Source organism: Phoenix dactylifera, chromosome 15 (assembly GCF_051530095.1).
Source record: "Phoenix dactylifera cultivar Ajwa chromosome 15, Ajwa_hap1_PhDact_Kaust_v1.1, whole genome shotgun sequence".
NCBI classification, from domain to species: domain Eukaryota; kingdom Viridiplantae; phylum Streptophyta; class Magnoliopsida; order Arecales; family Arecaceae; genus Phoenix; species Phoenix dactylifera.
The window spans coordinates 14,404,248-14,423,479 of NC_143204.1; the positions used below are offsets into that span (position 1 = coordinate 14,404,248).

Here is a 19,232-nt window from a genome sequence, read left to right on the forward strand (position 1 = left end):
TATCAGATCAAGGAGAATAGAACCATCCTCACCAAATATACACAATCAACAGGGCAGTGCTTGATCTAATTGAATAGCTAAGACAATAGTAAATTGTTAAGAGTTTTTTGTTTTTATATCAACTTGTAGGTAAGAGTCATCAAGCAAAATGATGCTCTAAAAAAAAATAAAAGACCATTGAAAAGATCTTAAATAGAATTTATAAAATTAATGATGTCACAGTTGATAATTTCTAATAATTCTGAAGTAAACATCAGTGACTATATGTATAAATTTTCATAGCATTGGACTCTATGGGATCAAAAGACCTCATGCCATCCAAAAACATTCCACAAAAACATTCCACAAAAAACTAGTATTGGTTATTATATAAGATCACATAACATACTTCACATCATAAGCTGCCTGAAGATGATGATGCATGGGTGAAAAACCAATTCCTTTTTCTAATCTGCAAGATATTAACCATAAAAGTTGTATACAGCCAATACACAGTCAAACTAACCTGATACTTGGGTAACCTAAAATGACCCAGAGCTCATCTCTTACATTTTATTTCCAAACATGTGAGACTGATGATGGACCAAATTTGATTCATGTACACACAAAATGAAGCAACTTTTTAGCAATCCAACAGTACCAACAGTCCACGCAACTCGTGCATATGCATTTACAGCTTCTGTGTCCAGCGAATTATTTATCAAATCTGGAAGCATCTAAGAGCCCACCAATCCTGTAAAGTGCTTCTTCATTGCTCTATCTTTTCTATGATGATTTCCGCCACCTCTCCTTCCTCCTCTACCCCGAGGATTCGGGTTCCCTCTGCCTAAACTTTCTGCAGCATCAGAGATTGGGTGATCCTGCTCTTCAGCATCCATCAACTTCTTGACAGCCCCAACAGGTAAATTTCCACCACGACCAAGACCATGAATTATTTCCTTCTGGGCATAGTTTAAAACAGCTGCTTCCTGAGCATTAGACACGCCAACTGAACCAGAAACTTTGTAGCTGTAGTTTTTCCCATCCTTAACATAAAATTGTGGCTTCTTCTGTGGACTCCATTTTGAAGTAGAATTGCGCGATGAAGTCTCAACTTCCGATCCTGAAGACCTTTCTGATAATGAGCTGTTCCTATTACTCAAGTTATCTGCCTCTTCATATCCTGCTTCCACAACACTCAAAACTAGATCATCAAACGAATCATCATACTCATCTTCATATTCGTACTCTGCCGCAAGGACAGAAGACCTCACTGCATCTTTATCTGTTCTTGAGTCTAAAACTGCAGTGTCAGGCAAGTCATTATTAGACTTCCTTGTGTATCGCCCATATGATGAAACAGAAGAGGAAGGGCCATCTTCATCTTTCCGTGGCATTTTGCTATCCACTTTAGCAGGTGACACAGAAGTACGAGATGCAGATTCTAGTAGCACCTCTTTCCCTTTATCACTCTTCTTCTGGGTTGCTGACTTCATTGGTAGAATTTTCTCTAATGAAGTATCCAGAGATGAAAGATCTTCATGAAGAGTTCCTTCTAATATCCTTTGAATAACTTCTTCAGGGTCGTGGTTATAAACTTCAAGGCAAGCTGAAAGAAAACCTTTCCCATAATCAGGGAATAGGTCCTTAATTTGACTAATTTTAGAGTCATGGATTACAGCCTCTTCATCCGTCTGTGCAGTATCATTCAGCAAAGAGATGGGGATCTTAGGTTCTTTATTCCAGGACACCGTGGTAGCTGGTGCTGCAATTTGAGATAGGTATTGAAACTGCTCGTCATCCATAAAAATCCATCCTGTAAACAGAGAGGAGCAAAGAAAATAAAGGTAGACTTTTAACATACCATAGGCAGACTGTCAGACCCAATGTAAATATAAGCATTTCAGAGATAATAGCAGACAAGGAAAAAAAAAAGAAATAATCCATCAATTGTATCAGATTTACTAGAAATCTGTGTTCGTAGAAATATAAGTTGTCAGATTAAAATATTTTGCCCAACTTCTAAGCATAGTATGATGTCTGCTCAACATGCATTATGAATTACATTGCAGGATGAATCGCACATGTTTTATTTATCCCAAGATAGAATAGAAGGATGTAATTCCGCAACGACAAACTCAGGCTTGTAGAAAAAGCTTTCAACATACAGAAATACTACGACGATTCATTGAATTATAAATAGGTCCATGAATGGGATTTCCTGCTGGCCTAAAATACACTTGAATTTGTTTCTTCCTACTTCATAGGTTCATTTCCCTCATTGTTTTAAAAACTGCAGAACATGAGAAGAAGGAAAAAACAAAGTGGGGCTATTAAGGTGGCACCCCAACCATAAGCTAAACTTTCTATTCCAATCGCGTCAGCTAACCTCTAAGTTATGCCCTTTTTATTCACCCACCTACTAGATCAAAGTAATGATCATCCAAAAACAAGATCTTACATAAATTTCACAAGTTCCTCCGAAAAATAAGTCCCTAAAACTCTTGTTTCCACTACATCAGAAGTCACAATCCTAGCTTCACGTATACATTAAGCACTACAAAACATATGGACTCCAAAATTGCATATATTTCACAATGGGAATCCTCTGCATTTCAATATTGCTAAAGTATATGATAGTTGAAATTATACGTGCTGAACCACACTTAAAATCAGGTGATGGTTGCAAGGCTTTTCTTTAACATCCCAAATAGTCACCATGAGCATCTCCAACCGTACATTCAAATGACTGTGTTCACATATATGTACTAAGACTAATGCCAGTAAAGTGATTGTATCTTTAGATAAGCGTCCATTTTCTGAGAAAAGTAGAGAACCTCAGATGTCATCTTCAGAATCAAAAATATAGAGCTTAACAAGCAATTAGCCTTTTCCCCTTCTTGTAAGAATACTGAGAACCAATACATCCCAAGATCAACCTATGCTAATGGTTCTAAAATTACTAAACTCTAAAGAACAAAATATATATACTAGTGTGTATACAGAATTTACCAGTGTTGCGAAGGCCTTGAATTTGCCCCAGTATCTTGAAGTCCTTTTCAAGATTCCGTAGAAATGTTCCACTATGATATTTCTCATATGGAATTGAAACTTCCCCATTGATCTCTTTAAAGGTTTGAACTAAAATGTCTCCTCTTATGACAGGATCCTCGACTTTGGCTGGAAACATCTTCATAGCAGTTTGAAGGAGACTATCATCAGTGAGTTGATCATTTAAATAGCAGAAGTCCAGCAATTTCCAACCAAACTTGACTACTCTCACTGACAACATTTTCAAACCGAGAACAATATCTTGAAGCAAGCCAGCAGATAGGTTTTGTTTCCTATCAGGCACATAACTAGAAACAAGTTTAAATCCTTGTTGTAAAGAGGGCAGCAAGGAATCATGTAATCTTGCCAGGGTACTCAGTAGCTCCTCATTTCCATAACTGCATGCCAAATGAATTTCAAAATCCTATAGAGTATCAGAATCAATTGGAAATTGCCATTAAAAACTATAAAACTACATGCCTAAATCACTGCACAATATAGGGAAGTCAATTTACCTCATTTCAAATGGAATAGAGAAGTACAAAGATGCAGGTTTGTATGCATGAGCAAAAGCATCTAGTGTCACAATGGCATCATTTATGAAGTCCATGACCTGAACACAAAATTAAATTCTTGTTCAATTATTTGGAACTGCAAGAGAAGGAAATGATTTAAACCTGCTCAATTATTCTCAGCAAGAACAACTTGCCTCTAAAAAATCTTCATAGAGTTGACCATATCCACAAACTTCACGTCCTCTCGAAGCAATTAGTACCTTTATGACATGCATAACTAAATTAAATATGTTTGTTAAACATAACCATTATTAAAAAAAAAAAAAAAATTCTATGTTTAAAGATAGAGGCATGAAATACAAAGGCTGTTTCCCAGCCTCAATACTATGAATTTTCAGGTTTAGTGGGGAAAGCTTCATTTCAATAACAATCAGTCCACTGTGGGTCCAGTTATAATTATCTGACAAACAAAGGTGTCACAGAGATAGCATGCTGAAGTATACATTATTTAGTAATTAGTATCTTTTCCATTCATGCTTTCATATCGTTTAACCACATAAATGGAAGAAACTTCATATCAACAGCCCAAAAAGATAATTTCCCTGCCTTTAAATGAAAAAGGAAAAGAGACTGAAATATGCTTAAGAAAATATTCATGAACATCAAAATCAAAAAGAAAAATAACCAAGGAATCATAAGAAGGAAGATTTTCAAAATATTGTAAATCAATAGGTGCTGCACAGAATTTCAAAGTAAGAACCTACCACGCAATTACTATATACATTTAAAGTCACTCAAACATGAACCAAAATAAAGGCACCCGTAACACAAATGATCGACCTACTAATGGTAGAAAATGCATATTAAAACATCGTGTGTGTGTGTGTGTGTGTGTAAACCACAGGCAGATATGAAAAATATTTCTTTTTATATGCTTGCACCTAAACTTGAACACATTTATGGCAAGCACTCGATATCAGTCCTCTAAAACTTATCGTCGAATTTCTGAGCAATGTAACTTGGGCAAAAGAGATGCCTACAATGAAATCGAAAAGGTTAGTTTAACCAAGTACAGGGACTTAACTACCCTTCAAGGTTCCCCTAGCCTTAAAAGTATCCTAGAAAATGAAAAGAAAGGAATGGATCAATATAGGCAATTATGACCAAGAGCAAAAATGAAACATATCCTGCATGGTTTCTACTTATATTCATTTATAGACAATTAAAAAAAAAATTAATATTTAGGACAAAGCAAACCAAGAAGTTATCAGTACAGCATGTATAGGCAAACCTCTTAAATTCATTGAAGCTTATTGGATCTTACTTGCTTTAAGTAGTTGATGCCAATCATAAGACGCTTCAAATTATTGACAATAGTTTCAACCACATGCAAAGCTCATGATAGGAAGTACGAATGACTCAGATCCGTTATATAACTAGAAAATTTTGGGTGCATGGATGGCTACAACAGCCTTAGGTATGTGTGGAGCACAAGTAAGAAATATGGCAGTTGTGATCCCTTAAAATTAATAATCCTTTTAGTTATTTATATAACTTAATAATTACACGAGTCGATAACTATGACAGCCTTAGGCATGTGCTTCATGTCAGGGCATCGCATGGATAGCCGAGATATTTCACAATCAAAGTTTCTCATTGGCTCCTTAGCCTAAAGATCCTGCCAATTGCCATAGATTCAAAAACATGGTAAAGAATTCAGTAAATGCATGCCCATAGTGCTGATGGGCTGAGAACTGAGAGCATTTGAAAACAATGATCAAAAAATCGGACCAAATCTCACAAGCTGGGCAACAAGAGTTTCTAGGATGAACTAATGGTTCCACTATCTTCACGACATAGAAGTGAGCCACCAATCCACCGATCCACTAACTTCATGACAAAAAAGTGAGCTACCGATCTATCAAAGTCATCCTGCACAGACTTAGCAGAAGATGGAGGACCTAAAGATCCAATAAAGTAGTATCAGATGCTTCAAGCGAGGCAAGTGTTGTATATAAGCCAACAAGGTGGACACAAGCGACATTCCTCATCCGAACTTAGATATGACAGACACAAGAGCTAATTGCTCACAGCAAATTAAATGTCCAAGATAAAATGAGTCAATGTCCACCAATATAAAGATGAGTCACCGCGTAGTCAAGGCATACAAGAAAAGGAACACAAGAATGAGATCAGCAAAAGATCAGTAAACAGTCACCAGCGTAAAAAGACTGCAAATTATAATTAAGCCAGAAAATAGAGAAGAAGAAGGGAAAGAAGAAGAAGGAGGCGGCGGCCTGATTCGTTCGGTAGATCCAGTCAAGTGGTTTTCCAGCGCATAGGTGGTTTAAGCTCCTATGACCGAGTTTTTAAAAGAGATTTAAATGCTACATAAAGATACGATGGAAGACAGGAATGAATACAAACCTGAGCCAAGATATTCAAAGTTCAATAAATGAACTGATGACACCTAAAACTAGCAAAGACATGCTAAAAAAATAAAATAAGAATAAAATCCACCAGTGCTGATAAACAAATTGAAAAACTTAAAATGGATCTTTTTAGCGGATCAGAGGAACAATCAGGTGTATTCAGGGATTTTTTTGCTTTCAGCTGACCAGTAAAAACTTCGCTCAATTTCAGCAAAACATAAGTTTCTAGTTAGTGCAAGGTGATAAAGAGGATATAAAGGAACACAGTAAGGGGAAACAGAAATCTAAACTCTAGCCTATGAGACAAATCAAAGAAGTCATAGGAAAACCATGTTCAGTAATGATTCAAACCATTAGAGAGAAAAGAGAACAAATTGTGTGGCCCTTGCACCTCATTTTTCTGGCACAAGTGATGCTTAGATCACTAAATCTAGAGATGGTCCAGCAAACAGCAATAACCATAAAACAACCAGACAGCAAGGATGTCCGATTCAGTATCAGAGATAGGCAATGATTGGAATGTTGCACCCAATATACACAATCATGATGGGCCATAATCCCTCATATATAATGCTCCAAAAGAACACATCATGACATGGAGTATACAAGGAAATTAGATATACAGAAATCATGCATAATGCAGCATTATCTTAAACAATGGCTAAATCAAAATTTTCCAAGATTAAGAAGAGAACCTCTAATGATGAGCTGCATCTTTGATGCATCGTGTGAACTATGTTTAGAAAATGTGTTACCACTGAGCTGACGTTGTCAAGGAGCTTTGGCTGGGCTTTGAAAGCATTTGTAACCTGGAAAGAAAAAGGACTGATAAGAAAAGAGAGTTTTCATTTACAAATATATAAAATCAATTCCCAGCAGCAAGAAACACCATAGTGAGCAAGTAGAGGAAGAAGGTAGCTCATGGATTCAATTGACACATAACATCAATCATCAGGTAAAGCTGATCATTTGAGTATAAGACTGTTAGCAACTTGAGTATTTGTGATTAACAAGATTATTAGTTGAGACCAGAAACAGCCCTTTGTTTATTTATTATGTAAGAAACATTTTTATTGCTATCTTTTAGAAGGTCTCGTGGAGTCAAATTGGTTTCTTATAGTTTAAAATTGAAAAGCTCATAGGTTTCTAAAAAGCCGAAATCACTGTTTACAGCAAATGGCTTAAGCACAACATTGCCAAAACTTGCAAGTTTGTGATATGCCTAAATTTGATTGACTGGACTATGTTACCTAAACACTTCATTTTAAGGTTTCTACACATGTTAGCACTTTTCGACACTTGGACATGGCAAGACACAACACAACGAGAAACAAATGGACACTCCACTTTGATATTTCTTGCTAATGTCGCCAAAAAGTTTGTCACTTGGCACTTTATTTTAGAGTAGCACATGCAGGACTTATAGTTTCAAGCATCAAACACTTTAAAGGAAGTATCATTATGTTTTTGATATAAAATTACCATGGTTATGCAGTCATAGCAAAGCGTCATTATGTTTTTAATATAAATTTTCATGACTAATATCAATTTAAGCACTAGACACCCACAAGTAACCTTAAATAACCTAATGAATAACCTATACAACTTGCTACATTATGGCTGCTCTACTATTTTGTTTGTTAAATAACACATAAATATCTCTATTTTGTGCCTGTATTTTTGGAGGCTTTTGTGTCCAACACTTCAAAACACTTAGCACAGGGTAGCCATGTTAGATGTCTAAGTAAACTACCAACTAAAGCTCTTTACTTTAGAAGTTTAAATAATTTATGTATTATAAATAACTAAAATGGAAGCTCAGATTGTGTTGAGCTCTCATTTGCCACATGGACATCCATATTAATGATATCATTAATATGGTTCTTTGTTTTAGAAAATAATTGGGTTCTTATATCTATTATATTCTACTTCTGTTATTTATTCTATTATATCTATTCTACATTGCATTTTAAGAATAGTTAGAAAAAGGAGAAAAAACTGCAGCCAATGCATCACATAGGTTATATGCTAGTTTAACTATAAAAGGCTACCATTAGATAGCTGCATACATGACATTTAAACAAAAGGTTGGCTTTGAATGGAGCAATTAAAAAGATGTGCCTCTATGATGTCATTAAGTAGTCAAAATCTGGACACTTAGGAGAAAACTTAAGAAGCTATATGAGCAACTTGTAGGCGTAGTTGTCAAATAACCTATGTGACCCTAGTGATGCATCCTCCCAGAGCCTAGGTGATCGGCTAGGCAATTAGGCAACTACCAGATGACAAACTTTACAAAAAAATCTTAAAATAATTTGTGCCTTCATATATTCTCATTACTGACCAAAGCTTGCATGGTTTTCAATAAGTTGTCCATAAAAAATGGCTCTAGGATATATCGCTAAAATTAATTCATGAATACTACTTCAAAATTAATAACATTTCCAAGGTTATCGCAATTTGGTTATGGGTACAGAACTTTGCTCTTTCTAAAGCAAAATATAGAAATGATATCAAATATTAGCATCATTGTATTACTATAATTGAAGATATATGAAAATAAAAAAAAATTACCCTTCTAAAGAATAATAAGATAAGAGGATTGGAAAAGCAAAAGAGAGGCATTTAATAATCTTCCCTCTTTTATTACTATGTAGAATGGAACCCAAAAAAATAGGTTTACTCTTTGAGAAAACTTTCTTTCCCTCTAATTCCAACAAATTGTATTATTTTATGTTTATAAGCACATATTAAAGTATTTATTTAGAATCAAGATATAGTTCATCCCTTGGATATTATATTTAATGGTCATAATTTTTATTAATGATAATTGTTGTAGCTGTTAGATCACAGATCTAATGGCTTTGATCATTAGGTCAATGCCATGTATGAGAAGTCAAAAGTGAAGCTTAACCCCTCTCTAACTCTCCCCTACTCTACAACACCACCCCAACCCTCTCTTTTTTGCTATGTTCTCCCTCCCTTTTTTTCGTCTCCCTCTCCCTCTCCCTCCACCCCTACCTTGCTCTCTAAGTCTAGTCTCTCGAGGGCCTTGATACTTCTTCATCGAGGATAGATCTGGAGTGTTGAGCAACTACGGCTCCTCCTTCTTCGCTCTCTCTCTCTCTCAAGCTCCCATTTATCTATTCCTATTCCTTCCTTTCCCTTTTTCTCTCATATGTTAAACCCTACATCGATGACCAAGGCACGCCAACCCCATTGCCCAATCAAACCCTGGCCTATTATCAAGTCGAGCTTGAGCTAGCTCGATGTGAAATGAGCTGAATATGAGTTGCATTTTCCCAACTTAACTCGATCAAATTGACCATTTATAATATTGGACGAGCTCGAGTTGGGAAGAGCTCGCTCATGTTTGGCTTGTTTACACCTTAGTTCATACATAGGCAATTTAGCCTAGAGAAGTAAAATGAGAATTAGGTATCAAATGCATTTAGCATAATAACCAATAGGTATTGTTGATGAGATTGAAAAGCAAACTTCATACTTAAGGATCTAACTTTCAATAAGAAGGTAAAGCAGGGTCCACAAAGGTGACTGCATCAGATGAGGAAGAGTTTGTCATGTTTAAGTAATGGCTCTCCTATTGAAGTTGGATTAATACATACATATCACGATACTCCACTTTAATGGATAGATTGAATATTGCTCACATTTCTTAACATGAAAACCTCTGTTCCTTCATTTATGCATGCAAGCAAAGAATCTCATTTCAGAAACCACACTAATAACATTAAGTATACATAACTACATGGACCGAAAAAGCATTATTATGTAAAAAAAACAGCAAATCCATGATTGCATTAAAATATTCTAGAAAAGAATGATTTTTTTGGCTTAAAACAGCATTTTCATTCATGAATGCTTGATTGGATTGAAATCAAAGTTCCATTGCCAGATTTAATTCCATTAAAAAATAGAGAGCCAAAAAACTGGAAAACCAGCACAGGATGAAGTAACTATGCTAGAATTTTAGACTCTCCTTGTTCGTCTCCATCTTTTACAGTCTTCATGATGGAAGCTTCTATTTAATAATCAGAAAATGTCTAAAAGTAGTTTTGCATAAAAGATATTTTATATCATTATGATATCGACAAATGCATCAAAGAAAATTTGCCACTAGCAGCCATCTTTTCAAAGAATGAAGTGCCTTTATTGTATAATATCATAATGTATAAGCAATGCTAGCAAACTTTATGTGAAAAAAAAAAATCATGGCAAAGTATATCTCTAGTTAATATGTTTCCCCTAATCAGCAAAAGTTTTCCCTTACTATACTAAAATAGTTTGATCGTATAAGCAAAAAGCAAGATAGTTAAAAAAAAACAAACATAAGATAGGAGCCTTACCAATAACCTAGTCAGTTCTTCGTTGTCATGCCCATAGATAGCACATATATCCAGTAATTTTGGCAAATCCAGCAGTTTCTTTTCCTGCAGGAGGGCTATACAGAGAAGAAGTAAAAAAGCCTGATCTCGGATTATTTTCATCTAATAATCAATGCCCATATCCAATTGTTCATAAAAGCACAAGCTGAAGCAAGAAAACATAAATGACACCTGTGTGCTCTTTCATGCTAAGGCATTCATTTGCACGTGCTCCAGGGTCTTTATTAGAAGATCTGAAAGCAATTGGAGTTGCAGACTATTAGATCCACTATATTAGAAACACATGATGCCTTCTTTTGCTTCTCTAAGTAGTGAAATTCGGAAATTGGATGTTGATAGGTATATTTATACAGAATACACGAGTTATTCTAATTCTTGAAGCAGATGATTCCAAAGAGGCTAAGAAATAATGAGCCGTAGCTTACATTCGATAAAGGACCATAAAGACACGACGGCATAGCTCAAGCTCTCCCACAATAACACCTGCCACAATTCCCCTCGCCCCCCGGTGTGGGAAATCATACCATCTGTGCCTGAACTGCAAATAACTATCCAAGAACTCATGCAGCGAATCATTCGTTGCCACTGGAAAAGAGACAAGGGGGGAAACAAATCCATCAAAGCATGAAAACCAAGAATTAACAACGAAAAGATTCCTCTTCAACTCATCAACAACCTAACTTAGATTTTTATAAAACCAGCTAAATTCTGAGTAAATTCGCAATTTAATAAAAAAACGAACTAAAGATATTAGGACTTAAAGATCGGGGTCTCACCTTCTCTCCAGAAATCCCTAGGGCTCATCTTAAGCAGCTTGGAGAGCTCGTCATTGAGGAGATCAACGATGCCCTGCGACTCGACCGCGTCCAAGCCCCCAGCGTCGGCCCCGAGACCGCAAGCGACCGCCTCATCCTGCGGCAAGTATCTGACGAAATTCCCGCCTCCGCCGCGCCTCCCCTTCCCTCCCGGCCGCGCCGGGGCGGCGGAGGACCCCCGCAGCGCAGTGGTTAGCGGCGGCGGAGGCTTGGCGTTGCCGGGGATCGGGTGATCTCTCGAGGAGGAGGAGGAGTTCTCTCCCTTGGGGACGAAGCGCTTTTGGTTGCGGTATGAGCCCTTGGGGCCGTGAGATCGCTGAGAGGGAGCGGACGCCATGACCTCTTCCACCGTCGCGAGCTTGGGAGGAAGGGAAGAAGAACGGGAACCCAAGTATATAAACGTCTTCTTACCATCCGAATAGATCGGAGGGTTCCAATAAACAGAACGTTGATCAAACGTCTGATAATTAACGGGCTAGTGAAGCGAAGGTTGGTTAGATGCTGGATAATCTCACCACCGGGTAGATAGGGGTCATCTTGACTCGAATCCTTCTCCCCAACCAAACTCAAACCCAACTTGCCAAATCTGACACTCTGGCTCATGGATCCAATAGAGGTCAGCTGACCCCCAACCTGGCAGCTTGTTAGGTTGGGTTCGAGTCAGAATTTCGCGCAGTAGGGATGTAACAGAAAAATTAAAATTTTAAAAATATTTGATATAAAAGAAGAATAATGTATTGTTAATAATGATTAAATGGTTTCTAAAAATTAGATATTAGCTACAATAATCATAATAAATTTTTAAAGTCGTGTTGGCGTAGTGCTTTCTTTGCTCTTTCTCTTGACATAGATTTCTGGCATTTTTTTAAAACTTGTTGCCCTTCTTATCTTCTTTAGGCCAATTTTTCTCTTCAATCCCCATGGCTTTCACGCTGGCTTTGCTGATGCCTTCAACTTGGAAGAGTTTCGGCTCCTTTCGGATGTTATCGTGGAGACCTCCGATGTACTTCATGAAGACTGCATGATTGCTGATGGAGATTTCGAAGAAGATTGCTTGCTTATGACATTCGCTGGAATAGTCCTAGATAGACTGATCATATTTCTGCCATAAGTACTGCCACTCAATTGGGTAGAATTGATTTTTGATTAGGCTCTTGAATTTATTCCATGTTGGATTCAAAACATCGTTGTTTCTTGTGTACAAATTTTACCATATAAAAGTATAGCCAGAAAGCTTGAGACAAGCAAAAACAACCTTCTAGACACTAGAGTATCTCTGGATAGTAAATATATCTCTAACTGGTCTAGCCAGTTATCTAGCTTTTCCAATTCAACAACTCTATCATATACAAGAATCTCGATTCGAGCCTCAACTTTAAATGGTTGAAAAGAGAGATTTCTCATACCTATAGATCGCTCATCCTCATCCTTCTCGCTAGATAGTAAATCTTCATCTCGAGTCATAGGAGACAGCTTCGTAACAGAAATTGCCGGTGTCTGTGTTGAAGGTATCGCGAATCTCGAGACGATCTCGGTGAGTTGGGCAATTTTCTCTTCTAATTATATGATATGTTTTTTCGTCTCATCATCACCTATTGAGAAAGATCTAGTAGCCATACTTGCATTTGTCCTTTGATATATTTGAAGCACGGATAGTCTTTCTCCTAATTGCTTGTATTGCTCACATGTCTGGACCATGAACAGAGGCTCTTACAGATATAGAAGACCGGAGCTCTGATGCCAACTTGATCTAATCAGATCAAGTTGGAATTCCATCAGGTAAGAGTATAGCTCTGATACCAACTTGATTCTTCTGAATACTTGTAGCGATCAAAGTGATCCACATCGAGCTCGGTGATCCTCCTAGATCAAATGGATATGTTCAGGTATTGAAATGAGACATGCTAAAGTTGAAGCCCATGGTAGACCTATATCCATCGTGCTCGGTTGCAGGAAGTAAAAAATAAAAAAAATGAGCTATAAAACATCTATCAATTAAAAAAATAAAATTAAAAACGTGATATGAACTTCATCGATGCCAAAGTGGGAGAGACAATGTTGATTCTTAATAAGAGAAAGTTATAGTATCATGCAAATTTTAATAGCTTTGATGATGGAGCTGCAGTAAGTACGTACACTCGAGGGTATCACAACCATCAATACTTTCAATCAGATGTATTGCAAGTGCCAACCATCCATTCCTTCAATTAGTGACTTTAAATTAATCTTTCTAACAAATTCTAGAGAAAGGAACCCGGCAACTATTCCCGACTTTATAGCCTAACATTAGCAACTGTCAATTATATAATTTATATTCGCCCTTCAATCCATTGAGCCCATTCGCGCGCGCGGGGGGGAGGGAATGCCCCCTTCGTCTCTCTCCACTCTCCTCTCCCTCCAACCCCTCGACGTCCACAAACTCGCCAACCGGTTCGCCGCCCACCTCCAACTCCTCGCCGCGGCTCTCCCCAAAGCCTCCGCCGCCGCCTCCCTCCCCTCCCCCATCCTCCTCCGCCTCCGCGCCCTCCACGCTCACATCCTCGCCTCCGGTTTCAAGCCCCGCGCCCACATCCTCAACCGCCTCGTCGACCTATACGCCAAGGCCGGCGACCTCCCCTCCGCCCGCCTTCTCTTCGACGCCGCCGCCCCTGCCGATGCCGCTGCGGCCACCTCCCTTGTCAACGCCTACGCCGCCACCGGCCGCCTCCCCCTCGCTCGCCGCCTCTTCGACTGCATCCCTCTCCCTTCCCGGGATACTGTCTTCTACAACTCCATGATCTCCGGCTATGCCCGCGCCGGCGACGGCCCGCTGGCCCTCGCCATTTTCCGCGACATGCTCCGGGATGACTTCCGGCCGGACTACTACACCTTCACCGGAGTTCTCAGCGCTGCAGCCACCATCATTGTTCTCGAACTCGACCATTGCGGGCAGCTCCATTGCGCCGTGGTGAAGTCCGGCACGGAGCAGGTCATCTCTGTTTCAAATGCCTTAATTGCTTTGTACTTCAGGTGTGATTCCCCTGAGACAGCAGTAATTGCTCGGGAGGTGTTTGATAGAATGGTCGAGAGAGATGAGCTCACTTGGACCACAATGGTTGTCGGGTATGTCAGGAAAGGAGATATAAATGAAGCTCGTCAAGTTTTTGACAAGATGGAGGGAAGGTTTGATGTCGTTTGGAATGCAATGATTTCGGGATATGTGCATTGTGGGCTTTTTTCAGAAGCATTGGAGATGTTTAGAAGGATGAATTCAATTGGTATCTCGCTTGATGAGTTCACTTACACAAGTGTGCTCAGTGCTTGTGCGAATGCCGGGCTTTTCATTCATGGAAAAGCTGTTCATGCCCACATCATTCGTTCAGGGCCTGACTTCAATCCTGAATCGGCATTGCCCATCGAGAATGTGTTGGTCACCTTATACTCGAAGTGCGGAAAGACCAATGTTGCAAAAAGAATTTTTGATGATATTAAAAGAAAAGATCCCGTTTCATGGAATGCCATCTTGACAGGATATGTGAATTGTGGTCGCATTGATGATGCACTTGCAATTTTTCAGATTATGCCTCATAAGAATGAGTTGGCATGGATGGTGATGATCTCGGGGTTTGTACACAATGGGCTTGCCGAGGAAGGCTTGAAGTTGTTCAGTCGAATGAGGGCTGAGGGTACCAAGCCTTGTGACTATACGTATGCAAGCACAATTGCTGCATGTGGTGAGCTTGGAACATTGGAGCATGGGCGGCAGCTCCATGCACAGCTCATCCAGTTTGGCTATGAATCAAGCAACTCGGCGGGAAATGCTCTTTTGACGATGTATGCCAAGTGTGGAGCATTGGAGGAAGCGCGCCTCATGTTCCTTGTGATGCCCAATGTGGACTCTGTATCTTGGAATGCAATGATTGCAGCCCTTGGGCATCATGGACATGGTAGAGAGGCAATTGAGCTTTTCGACTGCATGATTGGGGAGGGTATATTTCCAGACCGCATCTCTTTCCTAACAGTCCTGTCAGCCTGCAATCATGCAGGCTTGGTAGATGAAGGCTTTCGGTACTTTGAATCCATGAAACATGATTATGGTATTATCCCAGGGGAAGATCATTATGCCCGGTTGATTGATTTACTAGGCAGGGCTGGGCGTATTGGAGAAGGTAGGGATGTAATTAAATCAATGCCCTTTGAGCCAGGCCCATCTATTTGGGAGGCTGTTCTATCAGGCTGCAGAATGCATGGGGACATGGATCTTGGAATTTATGCAGCGGAGCAACTCTTTAAGATGATACCGCAGCATGATGGAACGTATGTCCTTTTATCCAACATCTATGCTGCCGTTGGGTGGTGGGAAGATGTTGCAAGGGTTAGGAAATTGATGAAAGATCGTGGGGTGAAGAAGGAGCCTGGATGCAGCTGGATTGAAGTTGCAAATAAGGCTCATGTGTTCCTTGTCAATGATGCAAGACACCCTGAGGTGCAGGAAGTATACAAATTCCTCGAGATACTTGGAGTCAAGATGAGGAAGCTGGGATATGTCCCTGATACCAAGTTTGTTCTGCATGATGTTGATCCTGGGAAAAAGGAATATGCATTATCTACTCACAGCGAGAAGTTAGCTGTTGGATATGGGCTTATGAAATTGCCTTCTGGGGCCACAGTTAGAGTTCTTAAGAACTTGAGAATTTGTGGGGATTGCCATGCTGCGATCATGTTCATGTCAAAGGCAGCTGATAGAGAGATAATTGTCAGAGATGTTAAGCGGTTTCACCATTTTAATAATGGAGAGTGTTCTTGTGGGAATTATTGGTGAAAACTGGTTTAATACCAAGTTTGTTCTGCATGATGTCGATCCTGAGAAAAAGGAATATGCATTATCTACTCGCAGCGAGAAGTTAGCTGTTGGATATGGGCTTACAAAATTACCTGCTGGGGCCACAGTTAGAGTTCTTAAGAGCTTGAGAATTTGTGGAGATTGCCATGCTGCATTCATGTTCATGTTAAAGGCAGCTGATAGTGAGATAATTGTCAGAGATGTTAAGCTGTTTCACCATTTTAAGAATGGAGAGCATTCTTTCCTTGTGGGAATTATTGGTGAAAACCAGTTTAATTTATCTGAGTCGCATGTGCTCTGGATGGTAAGTTTAATTTCTAACACTCAAAATTGGTGCCAGTTCCCAAGCTGTTGGATAATTTTTGAGTGCATTCCAACTGTGAAGAAGGTCACAGATAAGGCTTAGCTTAGATTTTTAGCTTACAGTTTTGCCTTCTACAGATCTGACAATCTTTATGTTGTTGCATCAGTATGAAAGATTTTTAGGATATGACAATTGATAAATAATAATTTTATCAGACACATGAAACTTTCCGACCTGCCTATTGTTTTGTTGACACTGGAAGTTTAATGCAGGTTCATCAACATTGCTGAGACCTAGACCACCACAGAATAGCTTACTTTTACCAAACTTCACCAAATGTTTGGAGGCAGTTTAGAGATAGTACAAAGACAGTGATATCTCCTGTGAGTCATGTCAACTTATTTATATTCAGTGTTCACTCTAGCTTTATTGATTCATATGTTTATCATTCTTTGTTAATATTAATAAAATTGGCATTGCCATTAGCCACTAGTTCTGTGTAAGTTGCTTAATACAGTCTATTGGTTTAATTTTCGCTTTACTGATTTCAGTTTGAAGCCTAAAGTTTGAAAAGAGTTATATAAATAATATAGTTTGAAAAGAGTTTGAAGCTTGGTAGTATGTCAAGAAATATGTTAAGATCTCAGTGCATGTATACATATACCTTTTATACTTCGCCCTCCTATGTTATTTTGTTGTTTAAAATAATAAATATGGTGTAGTTTTTGTTTTGACAATTTTGGCTGAATATATAATGCATATCCGAAGAGTGTACAACTTGCTAAACATGTATATCAATGATTAAAGGCTAGTCATCATCATAAAACTACTCAAAATAGTTTAGATCGGAATAAAGGTTTGCTGTGTTAGTGAACACTCATGGTACTCTTTTATGCGTGTACCCTTATGTGCTGATTGGACTGTACAGATAGTTGGTATGATACATTATATCATAACAGGATATTAACTCATAGGAAGATATACATAACTAAGAAAAAATATTGATAGTCTCACTCGTTTCGGTGGAGGCATTTATCCTGTGAGATCTTGTTCTATAAACACTTGATGTTGGAATTAGGAGCTTCACGTGAACAAACTCTATTATAAAGATGAAATAGAATATGGCTCATTGACTCTTGTATCAAAGACAAACTATGTATCTTATTCTCTGAACACTTGATGTTGGAGTTAGGAGCTTCACGTGAACAAACTCTCTTATAAAGATGAAATAGAATATGGCTTTCATGGACTCTTGTATCAAAGACATAAACGGTGTATCTTATTCTCTGTATTTGATTTCATTTTTCCTTTGATGCTTATTTTAATGTGCCATTTTTGCTTAAAAAAGAGATGCTATGTTATGAATTATAGTCTCAACCACCCATCATGCACGCATGTCATCTGGATGATTTCAGGAATATTATATTTCTAGATTTGAATCTATCAGTTTCCCATAGCTGTGCTCTTATAAGACCTTTATTTCATTTTATAGTTACTATTTTTTTCCTGATAAAATGTCAAGGTAAATGACTAATTTATATGGAGCAAAAGTTAAGGTGGGCCGAATCGATTGACATGTGACGATCATTTTAAATAATTGTGAGAATTGTTCTTTTCAAAGGCCATAGCTGTTCCAAGGGAAACTGGGTTGCGGAAGCTGGATGATCGTTCTTTAAGACTTGACTGGAAGCAATGACTGTCAGTGGATTCACTGGCAAATACAACTACATATACACATGAAAGCTGTGATACCGTGACAGTGAGAGCGGTGATATATGCTCCAGAATGAACTGCACTCAGATTTCTCATGTGCAATCACTCCTTGCAGGAGAATTCCTGACAGCAGCCAGAAAGTTGATAACTGCCTTCTTTTCTATATAATCTGCCTTGCTCTGCATTCAGATGGGTCTGCTACTTATGGGACAGGGCTGGTTAATTACAATTATTGGCATGCAGTCCGTGCGAACATACCAACTTGCTGGTGCTAGGTTTTATTCTTTGGAACCGGAAATGGTTCCAGTGGGTTTGAACTGCTTTCCTATGTTATTGCTTGTGAAAATGGAATTCTTGGGGATATGACCAAAAATGCTAAAGACTAAAACTATTGGAAGATGGTTGCTGACCTATGGTTCACAACCTTATCTAATTGCATATGAAACATTCAAATTGATGTTTGGATTTTATTGCTTGTGAAAATTTGGACCTACTTTGGCAACAATTCAATTTGTCTTGGTAGCTATAAACTTTGAACATTTGGGTTGTAACCATCTGGCTGGCTTGGGTTAAAGTCAAAGCCAACCAAACATGTTTCCATTAAAATATAGTTGTGTGGTCCCTAGGGCAGCACTTTTCTCTAGTTTGCAAACCATTACATAAAGGTGTTTCCATGATTATTAGAAATCAAAGTATTTATCTATAAGATTAAGGTTCTTACAGGGTGTTGCATGCACAATGTATTAATAAGATTATTTTGCATGATATTGTGAGCGGAAAAATACTGAACCTTGTTAAATTGCATACAGAACTATAAATTTTTAATAATTAAGAGTATATATCTTTGACACATGATGAGCTTTAATATGTGGGTGGCCGGAATCAACAATTCGCAACTTGTTGATTGCAAATGGTTTCACACTCGTTTTATCAGCAAATAAAAATTTTGATTTATTTGAGGTAAATGAAAACCCTTACTTTATTCTATTTAAAAATAGAAAAATTAAGAAGAATCCAAATTCCAATTTTGTCTTTTCATCGGGGAGATACAATTGATTGGAACCTTTGAAGCCTTAACTTTACCCTTTCAAGAAGTAGGTACCGTAAAGCAAACTATTGTGCTAATTTTTTTACTTTCATGACACGAAGGGGCCACGGCAAACTGAAGATTAGAAATGGCCACCCGGCATCCGTT

General features: G+C 38.3%; 1 protein-coding gene and 1 pseudogene across 3 annotated transcripts; one reads left to right on the forward strand and one right to left on the reverse strand.

Moving 5' to 3' along the window:
- Positions 1–422: 422 nt before the first annotated feature.
- LOC103718581 (Ubiquitin system component Cue protein) lies at positions 423–11,643 on the reverse strand. Its single transcript, XM_008807470.6, has 9 exons — positions 11,160–11,643; positions 10,809–10,968; positions 10,555–10,616; positions 10,345–10,439; positions 6,673–6,786; positions 3,740–3,805; positions 3,546–3,643; positions 2,992–3,428; positions 423–1,795 (listed from the first exon to the last, which is right to left on the reverse strand). The coding sequence occupies exons 1-9, from the start codon at positions 11,533–11,535 to the stop codon at positions 717–719; spliced, it is 2,487 nt and encodes an 828-aa protein (XP_008805692.4). The 5' UTR covers positions 11,536–11,643; the 3' UTR covers positions 423–716.
- Positions 11,644–13,515: 1,872 nt separating this feature from the next.
- LOC103718592 (pentatricopeptide repeat-containing protein At1g25360 pseudogene) lies at positions 13,516–18,507 on the forward strand (annotated as a pseudogene). 2 transcript variants are annotated; one of them, XR_015973656.2, is made up of 3 exons: positions 13,516–16,324; positions 16,597–16,707; positions 17,946–18,507. The product of XR_015973656.2 is annotated as a pentatricopeptide repeat-containing protein At1g25360 pseudogene, transcript variant X2 (transcript). The 2 variants fall into 2 exon arrangements; XR_015973655.2 differs by having other exon boundaries at positions 13,537–16,324; positions 17,847–18,507.
- The last annotated feature ends 725 nt before the right edge of the window (positions 18,508–19,232 follow it).

Bases quoted from the DNA above. Each gene is read 5' to 3' on its own strand.
- LOC103718581 (XM_008807470.6), bottom strand. From the start codon at position 11,535: ATGGCGTCCGCTCCCTCTCAGCGATCTCACGGCCCCAAGGGCTCATAC. The intron at 10,617-10,808 runs GTAAGCTACGGC...AATTGCTTTCAG, and splicing joins TTTATGGTCCTTTATCGAAT to ATCTTCTAATAAAGACCCTG. The intron at 6,787-10,344 runs GTAAGGCTCCTA...TTTTCTTTCCAG, and splicing joins AAGAACTGACTAGGTTATTG to GTTACAAATGCTTTCAAAGC.